The sequence below is a fragment of the Sus scrofa genome, chromosome 14, assembly GCF_000003025.6.
Source record: "Sus scrofa isolate TJ Tabasco breed Duroc chromosome 14, Sscrofa11.1, whole genome shotgun sequence".
Classification (NCBI taxonomy): domain Eukaryota; kingdom Metazoa; phylum Chordata; class Mammalia; order Artiodactyla; family Suidae; genus Sus; species Sus scrofa.
This window is the reverse complement of record NC_010456.5, coordinates 16,709,733-16,727,045: the sequence shown is the minus strand read 5'-3', so window position 1 is coordinate 16,727,045 and position 17,313 is coordinate 16,709,733. Positions and strand designations below refer to the sequence as shown.

General features: G+C 42.0%; 2 protein-coding genes across 5 annotated transcripts in view; one reads left to right on the top strand and one right to left on the bottom strand.

The window, feature by feature from the left end:
• GALNT7 (polypeptide N-acetylgalactosaminyltransferase 7) overlaps window positions 1–9,874 on the top strand; it is a 120,836-nt gene extending 110,962 nt beyond the window's left edge. For both annotated transcript variants that reach the window (XM_021072437.1, XM_021072438.1), the window contains exons 10-12: window positions 2,675–2,773; window positions 3,883–4,011; window positions 7,493–9,874. In XM_021072437.1, coding sequence (XP_020928096.1) covers window positions 2,675–2,773; window positions 3,883–4,011; window positions 7,493–7,630 — 366 coding nt within the window. In that variant the 3' untranslated portion in view covers window positions 7,631–9,874. The remainder of the gene's footprint in view (window positions 1–2,674; window positions 2,774–3,882; window positions 4,012–7,492) is intronic.
• HMGB2 (high mobility group box 2) lies at window positions 14,758–17,080 on the bottom strand. 3 transcript variants are annotated; one of them, XM_021072105.1, is made up of 5 exons: window positions 16,969–17,080; window positions 16,379–16,559; window positions 16,124–16,269; window positions 15,870–16,044; window positions 14,758–15,302 (listed from the first exon to the last, which is right to left on the bottom strand). In XM_021072105.1, the coding sequence occupies exons 2-5, from the start codon at window positions 16,526–16,528 to the stop codon at window positions 15,141–15,143; spliced, it is 633 nt and encodes a 210-aa protein (XP_020927764.1). In that variant the 5' UTR covers window positions 16,529–16,559; window positions 16,969–17,080; the 3' UTR covers window positions 14,758–15,140.

Sequence of the window (17,313 nt, the reverse complement as noted above, 5' to 3'; positions counted from 1 at the left end):
TCTGATCCCTGACTGCTCACAGTGGGTTAAAGGATCCTGCGTTGCTGCAGCTGCAGCATATGTCACAACCACAGCTCGGATCTGATCAATGGCCCAGGAATTCCCTATGCCTCAGGGCGGCCAAAAAAGGAGAGAGAGAGAGAGAGAAAACGCCCTGAACTTTCAAATCTGTGAACTTTTGCTTAATTATGTTTTCATCAAATAGTGTTTGGGAGCCTGCTAGGGGCCAGGCACTCTTCTGGACAGAAAACACGACAAGCAAGGACCTTTTCCTTAGGGAACTTGCATGCTAGTGGTGTGGGGAGAGAGGGAAACAGAAAAAAAATGTAATGGCAGGAAAAGCTATGAAGGAAATAGGCAGTGTTCAAGAGGACTTAGGGACCAGGTGAGGGGGGCTTCTCGGAGGAGGTGACGTTGGGTCTGAGATCTGGATGACAAGGAGCCAGCAAATAGTAGGGTCAGGAAGGGCTACTCCAAGTAAGGAGATGGCTCGGAAGGCCCTGAGCCGGGAGGGCTGTGTGTGTTTGATGAGCAGAAAGGAGGAGATGGGGCGGCAGAGGCGGCATTCCTCCTGAGGGGCGGGAGGCCTTTAAGCTGAAAAGTGACATGACTTGATTTATGTTTTGGTTTTAATCACCCTGCACTGGGGATTCAGAGAGGAAACAAGGATGCCAGTTATGAAGGGGGGTGGTTCCTGTAAGAAGTGACGGTGAGCAGTAGCAGTGGCGGTTGGGGGACGTACGGCCAGACAGCACACACTGTTCATCTGGAGGCGAGTTGCTGGCGGTTGGTGAGTGGAGGCTGTGGGCCAGGACGTCTGGTTTGTTTTTCATTCATGTAGTGGGTTAGGTGGTGGCCACATGGGGAAGTTGGCAGAGGGGGAACGAGGGGAGGACAGGTTCTCCTGTGAAGGGCCCTGGGGCTCCCTAGCCAGGGCTGTGCGGAAGATCTTGGTCCCAGAAAAGAGGCCACGTGTACATCTAAAGACAGGTATGTGGCCCCAGCAGCAGGTAGATTGTTTCATGGAACTGAATAGGAAGAAAGAGAAGAGGCCAGGATCGTGCCCGCAGCCCAGCACTGAGGCGTGGGGAAGACGCACACTCTCTCTCCGTGTTCCACCTCCATCTTCTCCCACAGAGGTTGTGCTTATTTCCCAGCTGCACCCCAGGCCCTGGAATCCAACAAGTTTTTCTCTGTGGACAATGACTAGGTAGCGGGGCCTTCTAGGTAGGAGGGACGACTCCCTGGTGAGCCTGCCCCACAGGTGGTTTCAGAACCTCCATGTGCTGCTGGCTCTCAGACGCCACTGCAGGCTTGTCCCAAAACCCGGATGGTATGTCCAGCTGCCCACAGACGTCTGCACTTGAACTTCAGTAGGCGTTCCAGAATGTCTCCCCTCCCCAGCCACCTGTGTCCTCTCACTTCACATCAACTCCAGAAACTGGCCCTTCCTCACTCTGCTCTATGCCTCCGCAGCTTCCTGCCTCCCTGGGCCTGTTCTCTACCCTGCGCTCAGGCTGCATCCCCCTCGCTCAGAGCCTGCAGGGAGGCCCCTTTCTGGTGGCCCGGCCTCCCCCGCCGGCCAGCCTCCTGGTTCCGCTTCCGAAGGCCACCAGGCCTTCTGTGTACCTCGTGCCCGTGACACTACCCGCTGCTGCTGGCTCCCCTTTCCTTTTTCCATGGTTCTCACGTGGCACTAACACATCTTTTAGGGCCTTTCTTACATCTGTTTTTCCCTCCCCAGAGCGGAAGCTCCCCAGGGCAGGATGTGTATTCTTTTTGTTTGGTGGAATAGCAGGGCCTTCCGCAGCCCGACACAGCACTCATGGAACAGGCTGTGAGTGAAGCAGAGTGTGAGTGAGTGGACAGCTGAAGTTTTCCGTCCTCCCTCTGCAGCCTCTCCCAAATACATCTTCACGTTCCCTACTGCTCTGCCCCTGCCTGCTCCTGTGCTGGGACAGCCTCTGGAGCCTCCACATCCTGATGGACACTCAGCCCCTGCCTCGCTGCAGGCTTGCTGCTCTTCTAAAGCTCTTCTTGCCTGGGTGCACAGTCAGTGCTTGCTGACCGAAGGGATGAATACAATATTTTATCCAAGTACCGTAGTAATTGATAACAGGTATAAATCTATAATATTTCCAAAGAGGAGAAAGGTTATTTTTGTAATCAAGGTGCCTTCCAAAGATGGAAACCCATGTTTGCTGCACACCTAGGATATCCAGTCAGAGAAGCCTCCCGCAGCCTCTGCGCCCCCACCTCACCCCCACCCCAGGCCCTGCAGGCCACTGCCAGGAGTGGGAGTGTTGCCGCCAAGTTCAGTTCAGTGTCTGACCTCTGCAGTCAAGTCCCTCTGCTCAGTTTGCTTCTCATTCACGTGAATGATCATGAATCTGAAATGGTACTAATGGTATCTTATTTTTCCTTCTGTGGTATTTTATCGAAATCTACAGCCCAGGGCCCTTAGTTGGAATGAGCCCATTCCAGGCCATAAGTGATTTCAGGGGTGACTGCTCTGAGCTCCTCCAGGACTGGCAGTGCAGCAGTGACCTGGCAGTGCACGTACCCAGCCGTCCATATGCCCGCCAAACCTAGCACCAGGCTCACTGACACCAATGCTAGAGCTTATTAGAATCTAAACTGTTGCCTGCTTTGTGGTTCTTTTTCATCTTTTCAGATCAGAGGCTTTGAAACTGTGTATTGCATTGACAGCATGGGGAAGACTAATGGAGGCTTTGTTGAACTGGGACCCTGCCACAGGATGGGTGGCAATCAGGTAATAGCCGCACGTCACCAGAAAATCCATCTGCACTGGAAGCCGCTGAGCTGCTGAGCAGAGGGTTTAGTCTGACTTTTGGTTTGATAATTTTGTTGGTTCAGTAAAGTAAAATGTTCTGTGAAAAACTGGTAGTGCTAAAACATTTACTTAAATATATTACTTAAGCAATATTGGTTTTCACATAAACAACCAGAAATCTAGAATTTATGTCTTATGTAAGAGATTGGAATATATTCTGGCATGAGTATGTACCTCTGTAAGCCTAGCTTCCTAACAATTTTATTTGCAAATATTGTTCAGTATTCCACATTTCCCCTGATACCCTCAGATGCTATTGCCAGTAATATATATTTCACTAGTATATTTTCGTATTTCCTATGTGAGTATTTTTACTGTCTCTAATTTAGATTGTGAAACATTATCATTTCATTGTCTTACATTGTTGGTACATAGTAAATATATTAATGACTCATTCTCTAGAGGCTCAAGAGCATACTCCTTCAAGAGTTAGAAGGGGTCTTGGAGTTCTCCTGTAGTGCAGTGATATAAGGATCTGGCATGGTCACTACAGGGACTTGGATTACTGCTGTGCTGCAGGTTTGATCCCTGGCCCGGGAACTTCTGCATGCTCGACCAAAAAAAGGAGGGATCTGAGAAGTTCCTTTCTTTGGATTTATAGTTTTGAACATATAGAAACATGATAATGAGGAGTTCCCGTCATGGTGCAGTGGTTAACAAATCCAACTAGGAACCATGAAGTTTCGGGTTTGATCCCTGGCCTTGCTCAGTGGGTTAAGGATCCAGTATTGCTGAGAGCTGTGGTGTAGGCCGCAGACGCGGCTCGGATCCTGCATTGCTGTGGCTCTGGTGTAGGCTGGTGGCTACAGCTCCGATTAGACCCCTGGCCTGGGAACCTCCATATGCCGCGGGAGCGGCCCTAAAAAAGGAAAAAGACCAAAAAAAAAAAAAAAAAAAAAAAACCACATGCTAAAAAAAAAAATAGGTTAGTCATTTGACTTTAATTATACGAGTTGTTTCATTTTTTTTTAGTGTATATCAGCAAAGAAAGTGCCTGTTATTTTTTTTCTTTCTTTCTTTTTAAATAGCTTTTCCGAATCAATGAAGCTAACCAACTCATGCAGTATGACCAGTGTTTGACAAAGGGGGCTGATGGATCAAAAGTTATGATTACACACTGTAACCTGAACGAGTTTAAGGAATGGCAGTACCTCAAGGTATTTTGCATTTCAACTCTGAAATAGATGGTTTCGTTTTAATAACACCTACCATGTGGAATTTAGACATATAAACCTTAAAACCTGCAATACAATTCCACACACACTGACTTGCATTTTCTCCTCTCACTTAGTCATTTGAGGACTAATGACCCATCTTTCCATGATGAAGCATGAGTTTTATTTTTTGGTGTAGTATTATCATGGAAGGAAGCCAGACATTGTCCATGCAGACCTACTGCTAATTTCAGTAACACGGGGAAACAAGTGTTCTCTGAGGCAGTCATCACCACTCTTCTAATATAAAATCTGATCTTTTAAACCTAAATGAGTTAGTCATTAAAATTGTGTGTGTGTGTATATGAAAGTATCTATCATATAATAATATATGTATATTATATATACATATGTATGTGTAGGTGTACTCATAGGTACATATATACGTTACATAGAAAATATTGCATTTATTTTTGCATTTTATTTTACTGATTTTAAAAATTTTGCTGCCTGTTGTCCAGCAGGTGGAGATAGAGATGAACAAATAACATGCTGGACTCGGCCTCCACAGCTTCTCATCATGGCTGTTTGCTAAAACAACAGGATACATGTCACCTGTTGCATGTTTTAAAGGTCACATTTAATTATTTGCTTGATTCTGTGGAACCGTTTTTCTTTTTCAGCTGTGAATATTCAAAGTTCTGTGCCATGTTGAGGATTCCAACATACTAATGGTTTTATATGTAATTTTCAAAGTCTAGACCTGGCTGAAATAAATCAGTTTATTGTAAAACAAAAAATTGGGGAAGATGCCCCAGACTGAAAGAGCCTGGCAGCCCTCAACCTTCTCTCCACATCTCACATCATTATCATGCCTTTCCTGTCGGCAGACACTTGTTTGCCATGTAGTAGTGATAGTAGTGCTATTATGACTTGGCCAAGTGAGTGGTCCCATCGTGCATAGATAGTTACTATGAAGTGCTAAGTGCATGTCAGTTGCTGACATATTTCTGACAGCTGACAGGTTAGGAAGGAGAAGATGAACATAAACTTCAGAGAACAAAGCATTTATTTCCACAAAGAAAGATAAATAAAAGCAATAAAGGGTAGGGGTGAGTGAGGACAACATTAGTAAACTAGTGAAAGAAGGTTGGCAGCTGCAGAATGGCACAAGAAGAGATGGATGAAAATGGAATGTACACATCTTAGATATTTTAAAGGGCATAGCACTGAATATCCATTTGTGCATCAGATATTACTAAATATTCACTGGGTGCCTTCAAAAAATAGCTCAGGCACATCCTTCTCTAATGGCAGAGAAGGAGAAATGGCAGAAATAAAAATAAGCAAAATGCAAAAGACAGCCAAAGAGAGATTAATGGGAGGAGCTATTTCTGATGAGTCTCATGTAGAAAGCATCACTGCTCCAGATCTTAAGGCATAAAAAGGCTAAATGAGAAAAGACATGGCATCAAAGTGTAGAGAGTTCCAGGAACTGTGTTTGTCTGGTTCCCTGAGTTGTTCTTCACAGGAAAGTGCATAGCACATTGTTTTGTGGTACTTGGGGATCAAGTGACATTAGTTGAGGATCACAGTGATAGGAAACAGTGGATTCTTTCAGGAGAGTAATTCTGGAAACATTGTGAAGTTTGGACTGGTGAGCAGGCACCCAGTCTCTGGACCCCTTTACATCCTTACACACCACTGACATGCTTCCCAGACAGATTTGTTAAGGAGGTTACAGTATTTCCTGAAGTGGGAATTAAACCTGAGAAATGTGGTGGGTGTTTATGTATGAATACTTGTGATAGTAAAAGATCATAACCCAATTACATGTTAACATGAATAACACTTTTAGTGAAAAATAACTATTTTTCAAAAAAAGTGAGAAGAGCAACATTGTTTCATAGCATCACAAAGGCCTTTCATGTCTGGTTGAAGGGAAAACATCTGGATTGTTATTCTGCTTCTGCATTTAGTTTGAGTACTTGAGGAAATCCAGCCCCACAGAGACAGGCAGTTGGAAAACGAGGGGTGATTTGACAGCCTTTTCAGATAATTGTGATTGTTATTCTTCAGTGCTACACAAGCGTGTAAGTGGTGTTTCTTAAAGTTATTTGCAGCATAGAATCTGGAATCCCATCAGTGAACATTTTGTCCTGTGTTGCATTAAACCACTGGTGTGTCTTACACTTTGAGTGGATCTTTTCTAACATAACACGTTCACTGCACATTGGGAAAATATTGGCTCAGTAAGTCATGTAGCTCTTCCAAATGATGGCGCATTTCATCATAAAGTGCCAAAAAAAAAAAAAAATCGCAAACATAACCACTGATTCCATCAGAAAAGTCTTTAAATATTGTGAAGCTGTCAAGTTTGTGGTGATGGATACAAGTTTTCCAAAACTTGAAATTTTGCCTGAAAACTCAGGTTTCAGTGGCAACAATTAAAATGGCAACCAATACTGTCAGCTTTGTGTTGTTTTTTTCCTTGAAATAACAGGCCCACTTCATTTTCTGGAAAATGTCTATCCAGTCCCAAGTTTGCTTAACCATAATCTGATAGGAATTGTCCTTTCAAGCCAAAATGACAGCCCATGAGGAAAGCAGCTCCTTCAACCCTCAGGGCCAACAACTGCCCATGTGCTGTCCATGCACAAGTGCATTATGCGTTCTTCCCATTCATTTCATAGGATTTTTTTTTAAGGAATACTCATGCGTCAAGATTTAATACAACTAATACATTTTACTGCTTCATGAACAAGGATTGTCAAGTGAAACTGGCTTTTTTTTTTTTTTTTTTTTTTTTTTTTTTTAAATTTTAAGTGTGCGGCTGTGGAGAACGTGACTGCCTGTTTGATGCTATGGCACCAGCCTTTTCACCCATTATGGTGTTTGCACCATCGGTGTAAATGTCCATTTGATGAAAAAGGCCGGTGTGGTCTCTGTATTATCATGAAATAGTTCTAGCCTTACAGACCCAGCGTTAGCTAGTCTGAAGACCCCGCTCAGAGAAGCCCTGAGCGGTACTGGGCGAACCTCCAGCAGATGACAAGGGCTGCACTAAGGCAGGGGCAGTGGGGGTGGGGAGAGAACGAGCCAGAGAGGACAAGCAAAGCCCTGTCCTCAGCGGGCAGCTTGGAGGAAGAAGGCAGGGAGATGTAGCCTGAGCTGCACTGTCTGAGGACGGGGGGCACCAGTGTCGTCTTTACCAGGATGGGAGCTAGAGGAGCCTAGGTTGGGTGGGGAGACAAGGAGTTCGGGTTTGTATGCACTGAACTGGCATCAGCAGTACATCGTGACTTAACAGTAAAAGGACGTAGAAGACTGACAGTCAAGAGAAACCGGAGTGTGGGATGTGGCTGGTTAATGCCTGTCCAGTTGGCTTGAATTGTCTTCTGTCAAAAGCCAGGCAGTGACTCCGCCCAATATCAGTGATGTCACAACATGCATGTGTAATGCTACATTTTCCTCTGTTTTCCAGAACTTGCACAGACTGACTCACATTCCTTCTGGAATGTGCCTGGATCGCTCAGAGGTTCTCCATCAAGTGTTCATCTCCAATTGTGACTCCAGCAAAATGACTCAAAAGTGGGAAATAAATAACATCCATAGTGTTTAGAAAGAATGAAAGAAACCAGGAACCTACCTACTGACAATGTACATTTTACACAGGACTGAAAACCGCCTGAAAACTGCTGCAACTGTTGTTCCCTGTACAGCTCCAAATCCAGATCCTCCCAGGAGCCCGAGGACATTGATAAAATGTGATTTTACAATAACATTATCATCTGCAGTTCCTGTTTACAAAACTGCTTTTACCTTAAACTTTGTAGATGTTTACATCTTTTTGTTTTGTTTCGTTTTAAGATGATGTTGGTAATCTGCTTTTAGCTCTGACTTAGAGTTAAAGGCATTGTTGTCTTCTTTGGGATTACACTCAGGGTCTGAAAGGCAGTTTGATTTTCTTTTTTGTTTGTTTTTAACACACTTGAAAAAAGGTTGGAGAAACCAGACTCTCATATATAACTTGGAGGTTATCAACCTGTTGTGTCTTTATTTAATTTTACATCTTTTTGAAGCACTGCCACAGGTTATTAGCCGAGGTGGCCTTCCTTCACGGTCATGCTGCTTTTTTGAAAGGTGAATTCAACACATTTAGTGCCTCTTTCATTTCTTGGTATATGCTTCAAGAGCTTTTGATGCGATTTGTAGGAAGGTAATGATGGAATTGTCACCTGTCAGAGGAATGCTTTTACTACTCAGAACTGAGTTTATGCACTACCACCTGCTCTGAAATGGGACGGTGTGTGTGGCTTAGAAAGATGACTAGATGGAACATCCAGGGCGGTCCCTTAGGTGTGAAGATTGTACGACATTAGCTCCCTTTCTTGTCGGCATTCCTAGCGCCCTAAAGCAGCAGAGGGGTCTCCCAACTAGAGGAAAATTGTCCCCTGGCATCTGGGATTGGCTTTTACCCAGTACTTGTCGCTACAGAAAACTATAAATAATTCTCAGTTTGAAACCTTGAAATGGGGGCAACAAAACACCACTGTAAACACATCAAAGGTTTGTTCTGACCGAGGTGAGAATTCTTAAACCCTGTTGGATTAAGCCTTACAAGACTACTGTGTGTTGTAACCCAAGCTGTGCAATTTATGAAGCCAAGAGTGAACGGACCTTTCATTTATATCTTCATCCAAATGAAATTCCCTGCACATTTTTTAAATTTAAAAAAGGCTATTTAAAAATACAGTCCATTCACAGATATGAACTCCTTTCTGTTAGATGATGTGTTAATTTCCCTACTTTTTTTTTTTAAGGAAGTATATTTCTATTAGTATTTTTCCAGTGAAAAGAAGACGTTTAAATTTCACATTTATTAAAATAATACCTGCTATAGGAAAACCAAATACTACAAGTGGTCAATTAGATTTTAAGTTCTGTAATAGTCTTTTATTACCCACAAGGTTGAAATGTTATGTTGAATGCAAAAAGATAAAAACAAAAGTGATGAGGTAGGAATGGCAAGTAAATAAAGCATTTTTGATCTTGTAACCATAATCATTACAATGGAAGGAATTCACAAACTACTGCCAGAGGGAAATATTTTTAATTAGAGCTTAAAAAAGGAAGGGGGAAAAAAACACCTCCATTTGTTTAAAAGAAAAGCCTGTAATTTGTTTCTTCCAAGATTATCTCTTAAATTTGGAAAGCGAAACATCCTAAACAGTTTTATTTATAGTTTTGAATTGTCAGTTTGTACTTTGCTACTGATCTGTGATCAACCATTTTAACTTTCATTCATCTCTAGGGATGTTTAAAAAGAAATACATTTATATGCTTATATAATTGCAAAATAAATCAACTATAAGAAGCTAAGAGAACTGGTACTTTAATTACTTGTGTTTGCAAATAGGTTCCATTTTCCTTGTTGAATAGATTATAACCTTGTTAACTATGCATAGGCCTAAGAAAGGTGGCACATAAACTGTGCATGTAAATTTTAAGTGGGTATTTTGTGCAATTCGTTAAGATACTCTATAAAAATGATCCTATATATTGAAATCAGAAACCTTACCAAACAAGAAAAACATCAGAAGCTGCTGCCATGATGACTATTTTCTACTGTAGGCTGCTTTGGAATTAACTCCCATATCCTTGCTTTGTAAGTTGATACTATCACTATGCATTTCTACACATTTTATAAATTTGATTTATGCAAATTTTGATACACTGTATGTTTCTGTAGAAATTGTATAAATATTCAAATTTTTATTAGGGGAAAATTTTAAAAGTTTATGTATATCTTAATTCCAGGTTGCTTGTTTTTTAGGTGAGAAAAAAATAAAATACTGTATTTTAATCCGTGGGGTTTTTTTTTAGTACTTGTAATCATTTCTTTTCTTTTTTTTTTTTTCTTTTTCTTTTTTTCCCCGTGGCATATGGAGGTTCCCAGGTTAGGGGTCAATCGGAGCTATAGCTGCTGGCCTATGCCACAGCCACATCGATCCAAGCCATGTCTGCAACCTACACCACAGCTCACGCAATGCCTGATCTTTAACCTGCTGAGCGAGGCCAGGGATCGAACCTGCATTCTCATGGATGCTAGTCAGATTCAATTCTGCTCAACCACGACACGAACTCCATGTACTTGTAATCATTTCTATATCTAAACACTGAATGTTTGAATTACTTGACTTTATTGTTTACAAGATACACTAACATAAGAGTTAAAATACTGTTTTAATATAATGTTGGTTAAAATTTTGCTTAGAACATCCTTAGAATAATCAGAGATTATCTAAGTAGGAGACAAAGGCTTATTTTTGTCCCTGGTTGCCTACATGTAGCAATTTTTTTAAAAGATCACTGGTTTTGTATTACAAAAACAATCCCAGCAACTTATTTCTTTCTTGGCAGTGTATTCTACTGTGTCAGTCTCTCTTAAGATAGTCTCTCTAAGGAATCTGGGAATATATTTCATTATTTCTGGACAGAATGTAATTGAAAAGAAATCCACATATAATTCAGTGGAGAACATGACAAGGACCTGACCTGAGCCAGAGAGCCAACAGGCCAGTAATTGGGTGTGCAAATATTAATCCATGTGAAAGCCCTTTTTAAAATTATTAGGCACTATGAAAGTGCATATTACTCATTAGCATCAACCTGTTGCGATAAAATTCATGATTTGGGGGAACCACTGTCCCTGGGACTAGAGATGAACGAAAGGGCTATTTCTAAACTAACTTCAGTAACTGCTTTGCCAAGCTCGCTTTTTAAGATTTTGAAATGCCCATAAGTGTGGTTGGTGGATTTCAGTTTTGTAGGTGAATCAGGTCTAGGGACCACATCTGAGCAGAGGTGGGATGGAGGGCTCAGTAACTTTCATAATAGGATGTTACCATCTGTTCATCTGAATAGTGTAGTGCAGTGGACTTGTCCGTATTTGAATCCCTGTTCCGGTACAAATGACTTGTGTGACCTGAGCAGGTTTTTTTATGCTTCTCTGCGTCAGTTTTCCCATTTATAAAATGGGGGAATAAAACTGCCTATTTCGTAGGGTTTTCATCAGGATTAAATGAGTTAACATACATAAAGTGCCTAGAATAGTTCCTGGCATATAGTCAGGGTAATGTACGTGTTAGCTACTGTTACCTGGTTTGAACAGCTAGCTACACTGCAGACCCTATATAAAGCCTACGTGTGTGTAGCCGTGTTTCAAATGCAAGATATTATTGCCTCCAAGTGAAGAATTTTAAGCTCATAAGTTTCTTATATTGAGGGCAAAATAGTTATCCACAAGTGAATAAACTGTTATCTACCTCACACCATTCATGTGTAGAATGAAGTTTTAAGTGGTCTAATTTATAATTTAACCCTTGGATAGAACTAAGTGCCTCTTGAAAAATATCTTTAAGATACAAGAATCTTTAAATGAAATTTCTCTTGGGCTTTTGATATGAGCAAATAAACTCCAGCTATCTTAATAATTATATACCCAAAACAAAATAACAATTGTTTTTGGAAGTAGAAAATAGGATAGACTTGCACGTCTGTTCATAGCATAGCATAGTAATTGTTATTGGACTTAAGCTGCTGGCCTAAACAAGTATAAAACTGGACAAAATATATGCAGCAGCTGTTTTCAGGAACTGGGTACCAAGCAAAGCAGACTGGTAACTTGAAAGAAGAGGATCACACAGGACAAACCCCAGCTCATCATGTCTAGTCTGCCTGGAGAACTTTCCCAACCACAGTATAGGAGAGGGGAGCCCAAACCCTGGTGATATGGAGGAGCTGAGGAGGCAGAGTAGAAGTCTGAGGCTGCCAAGACAGCTGGAATTTACAGGGCAGGTCACTGGAGGGGCTGCACTTGAATACCAGAAGATCCGTACAGGAATTTTGATAGCATTGCCATTTATAATAGCAAAAGCCCCAGGAACACCCTCAATACCCATTAGCAGAAGAGTGGATCAACTGTGGTATAATCACAAGACGGAATGTTACAAGGCAGGGAACATGAATGAACTACTTACATACAGGCCACTAGGGTGGTGTTGATTGGAAAATGCAATTCCCACAAGATTTCATCCAGCAAATACTTTTTATAAAATCAAAAGCAACTGAAACATAAAGTCACATACATACATATGTATGTAAATAATACATATTTAAATAAGAGGCTAACGTGGTTACAAAAGGATAAGAAAGGAGACAAATTAGGGCTCTGGGATTAATAAACTACTACACAAAAAAATAATAAACAAGGATTTACTGTAAAGCATGGGGAATATACCCTGTATAACCTATAATGGAATGTAATCTGCAGAAAAAAACTGAATCACTACGCTATATACCTGATACTGACAGCATTACTGTAAATCATCTATACTTCAATTTTCTTAAAAAAAGAAGTTATGTAACTTGTCTAAATTCCCATATTTAGTATTAGAGTCTCAGACATTAAACAACTCCAGTACTCAATATCCCCAAGACCCTGTAGGAGGAATTTCTAGTGTTTTCCACGTAACTAGCTTTCCTCTCCACCGAGACTGTCAAGAATCACAGAAGTGAATCTGGTACTCTTTATCACACCAACTACATTACACATATATATTGGCATGCATACGCTTAGCTAATACTCAGTGTTCAGTTTCTTGCAATCAGGGTAAGTGTTTTAGATGTAGCACCTCATATAATGCTTAAAAAAAAGGAAACAAAGGTTACTCGCAGGCCTGATATTACCAAACTGGTAAGAAACATTCCTATTCAGACTGATGTGATTCCCAGTGTAAACTCATCAGCCCACTCTAATTTTTCATAACTTTTTTTCCTTGTGTATGTTTTTTTGCTTATTCATCTGTATTGAGGAAATGCAGATCAGAGAGTAACACACAAATGTGAATGAATTACAGTGTTTTACTTTCTTACCTGCTGCTCTAGGTCACTGTCCATGTTGACTGCCATGTACTCCTGAAGAAAGGAGACTGGACTCATCGGTATAAAGGTCATTTCCAGTTTTGAAAATTGATGCTATTTCAGCTTTTTGTTAGTACTTAACAGTTTTCCTTTTTTAATGTGACACTTAAATGAGCTCCTGAGCCACTATTCTGTAGATATGGAAACTCCCAGGATGATGCTGAGAGGTCTGCACAAAGTCCTGACAAGAAAAGGCCCAGGAGCTCAATGTCATTCCATTAAGATCTCAGAAACAAATATTTATAGGTACCTTTACAACAGGATAAGTTAGATGAGCTTCCAGAGGGAGAAGGGTTTCCAGAAAACTATGAAAGTAGTGCTTAGCTGGGAAGCATACATTAACTGTTACCCTAATTCAAGTAAATACTGAGAATCCTGTATTTACCTACACTAATTTATAGAAGTGACAAAGTGGTAACCTCTGGATAGGAACTTACACATACACGTTTTCTGTGAGCCAAATGTGTACTCTGACAGTATTTACAGCTCAGATTTCACATTTTTTAAATATCTAGAATTCTAATTCCACTTGAAAATTTGGGAGATTTAGAACTCCTAAGCCCACATTTCCATCCAACAAAAGGACTGAACTAAATAAAGGCTATCCCCTTTATCCTGGCCATTTATGCTTACAGATATTTATAGAACACCCTACTCTCTCTGGCCAGTATGTCTCTCAAACACTTTACCCACAACTTTTTAGCATCAAGTCATGTAACACCAGTAAATAGTTTTAAAACATATACAACTAGATTTCATTTTATGATCAGCAAAAGCCCCAAAATAACCACTGAGATATGATTAGCGGAGGGCAATCATTAAGAGGTTTGAAGATTTTACTTTAGTCCATTTGCTCTGGGAGTTATGCTAATACTTGCCTTCTATTTAACAACTTTGGCTAGTATTTCCTGTGTAAGAAATAATTCTTCTAAGGTATTTATCCCAAATATGACATAAGATAAGCAGCCAAGGTTCCCATAGCTGGTAATGAGAATTTTGGCTGCTATTTTAAAACTTGATAGGTAACCAAGATTGTCAGGTTTAACTGTACAACTATCAACAAACAGCTTTCTTCTGTATACTTTTAGCCAACAGATGGCCAACTTTCACTAATAACCTGTTAACTATTCAACATAGTTATCTAAATTCAAATGTAAGCAACAGCTTCCTTAAATGAGCATTTCTTAACTGTCTTCCTCTCTAATTAGAAATCCTAATGAAATTTCATCGAACTACAATCATGAAAGATAATAACCATCTCAAAAGCTTTCCTGGGTTGCTTACCAAGAACTCTAGGCTTAATAAGGCCACACTCATTTTTAAGATTTAACTCAAAATTCACTCTAGTATTCCACCAGTTTATCAACAGAAAAGGTAACCCTGTTGCTACTGTTTTTAAAAGTCTGTTTTAGGTATGGATTCACTGTATTAGCTCCTCTACCTGTATTAAAAAGAAAGTTTCTCTAAGATAAAATGTGAGCTAACAACCCCCAAAAGACAAATTAGTTAATAAGTTAACATGTAAACGTCAAGAACAAAACTTACTCATTTTATAAAACTGCATAAATTTTTCAAGTTTTTTAAATTCCAGATCTGATTTTCAAAAAACACTCTGTAAATATGAATAAAATGGGCATGTTTTAACCAAGTATTTTCCTAAGTCAACCATGTCTAAGAACTATTAGGCAGAGTGATTTAAAAAGTTGACATGGTTCCAGACCATCTTCTTAAAATAAAAAGTAAGCATATAAGACAAAGACAATAGAAATAATATACATAATTTTATTACAAAATTTTTTTTAAAAAACAAAATGCAACATTCTAGAAAACCCAAAATTTGCTATTGATACTTATTTCTACGAGTTTGCTGTTACCATACACAAGAAATTAAAGAAACCATTAAATATTTAGAAACATTCAACATCAGAAGCTTTAAAATCTAACTGTATGTAGTAGCCCCTCAAAAAGCTGCAACCTGCACTTTTAAAAAAAGTATTTTCTCTACAAAGAATCTTATTAGCTATACAAAAATCTGTACAGTTTTTATACTGAAGCTAATATTGAGCTGCACTTGAATTCACATTCTTAGCAAAATAATTGCCTGAGCACACACACACACTCCACACACAACATTACAGGATAGCCATTTATTCCTCATCTTCATCTTCTTCCTCCTCGTCTTCATCTTCTTCCTCCTCTTCCTCTTCCTCCTCATCTTCTGGTTCACTCTTCTTCTTAGAGCCTGTTGGCCTGCCAGGGCCCTTCTTTCCTGCTTCACCCTTACCCTTGGCACGGTATGCAGCAATATCCTGAAATATTGTCAAAAAAAAAAAAATGCAATAAAATCAGCATCCGGTATCATTACTCAACCGTGAAAACCACTAAGTTGTAAACAATCTAAGATCATTGACCAATAACCCTGATGACTGTCTAAAATTTGATTTTGAGAGCATTCCCTCTGGGCCTTAGAAAGCTAATGATGTAAAATAATGGGGGTGTATTACACTGATATCAGTACTTTCACTACCCTTACCTGTTTACCTCACACAGCCAGCTCCTTCCCTAACTTCTCTTTTTAGATACATCCACATAAAACAATACTTTTGTTTGGTCCTCCACACTCTTAACTACATACCTATACTACAAGTGGAGTCTTGAATGCAGCAATCTACCAGTGCTACAAACATTGGTTTCAGTCCAAAAAGAAAGGTTTCAGTTAGTTTATGCTGCTTAAGCATACAATTCTCATTAGACCTTTTCAAAACAAAGCTGATAACCAAACTATGTGTGTACAGTTTCTACCTATTTCTATCATACTCATTTAGAAAATACCTACTTTATTTCAAACTTGCCTGGAAAAAATTAAGACAACATACCTTTTCATATTTTTCCTTTAGCTTAGCTGCTTTCTGTTCATACGGTTGTTTATCTTTGGCTGACTGCTCAGACCACATTTCACCCAATTTCTTTGCAGTATCCCCAATGGATAAGCCAGGGTGTTCACTTTTGATCTTTGGGCGATGTTCAGAGCAAAACAGGAAGAAGGCAGATCTAAAAGGAAGGAACAGAGGTTTAATACACTGAATGAAAGAGCAAGGGAGTAATTCTGTCGGTTTTAAAATAAACTCACGGAGGCCTTTTGGGAGCATTGGGATCTTTTTTCTTGCCCTTCTTGTCACCCTTGGGAGGGACGTAATTTTTCATCTCCCGGTCATAGCGAGCTTTGTCACTTTTTGCCATATCTTCAAACTTGGACTTTTCCTTGGCAGACATAGTCTGTGGGCATGAAAAGGGCAGGAAAAACACACGACTATAAACACCGAAGCGAGTCACCGCCACCTGCCCGTGCACGGAGCCCGGGAGCCGGGTGGGGGCCCGCGCCCACCTTCCATCGCTCGGAGCACTTCTTGGAGAACTCGGCGAAGTTGACCGAGGAATCGGGGTGTTTCTTCTTGTGCTCCTCCCGGCAGGTCTGCACGAAGAAGGCGTACGAGGACATCTTGCCCCGCGGCTTGTTGGGGTCGCCCTTCCCCATGGTGCTGCGGCGCCGGCGACGACGCGTCCACCTGGCGGGAGAGCGCGGCCGGGCGCTGGCGGGAGGCCGGGCGGGGCAGCTTCCCGCCCAAAGGCCCCCCGCCCCTCGGCCCGGGCCGCGACGCCCCGCGAGGCCCCTCCGCCCTGACAGGAAAGCTCTGGCTTCCACGCCGCGAGCCCCATTCCCACCTGCCGCCTCGGACCCCGCGTTCAAAACACGCCCGAACGGGCGGCCGGGCTTCCCGCCTCCACAGCGCGGCCCTCCGGACCGCACCCAGATCCCGCCCGCGGGGCCAGCCCCGACAGCTGCGGCGTCCGGGCCGTCCGGGAGGGAAGGGGGACGGCCGGCCACTCACCGGGGCCCGGAGGGGTCTCTTGCCTGGTGGTAGCTTCTCCTCAGGCTCCCGCGCAGCGGCCGGGTCCGACCGCGACGCTGCCTACCTGCGGCTCCGGCGTGAACTGGTTTGTCGCTAACGCAATCCTCCGCCTCTTGTTTTGCAGACTGCTCCGCGCCACGGCAACTTGACGAGCCGGTCCGCAGGCCACGCCCCCGACGCTCCGATTGGCTCTGGGGATTATTCAAACTCCAGGAGGCCCCGCCCCCTAGCCCCGGCGGCCTCCGATTGGTCGACGTGTCGCCAGGCCCGTCCCCACGGCCGCAGCCTAGCAGGTTCGGTGGGTCGCCCGGGTCGTTAACTCCCAGACCCGTTAGAACCGGTCGGGGGAGGAATGTGCTGCCCGATCCTGATTGGCGGCCGGAAAAGGGTTTGAAAAATGGCGGGCCTG

Coding starts and splice junctions, on each gene's coding strand:
- HMGB2 (XM_021072105.1), bottom strand. CDS start 16,528: ATGGGGAAGGGCGACCCCAACAAGCCGCGGGGCAAGATGTCCTCGTAC. Junction 16,045..16,123: donor AATGCTCCCAAAAGGCCTCC/GTGAGTTTATTT, acceptor CCTTCCTTTTAG/ATCTGCCTTCTTCCTGTTTT. Junction 15,303..15,869: donor TAAAGGAAAAATATGAAAAG/GTATGTTGTCTT, acceptor ACAATATTTCAG/GATATTGCTGCATACCGTGC.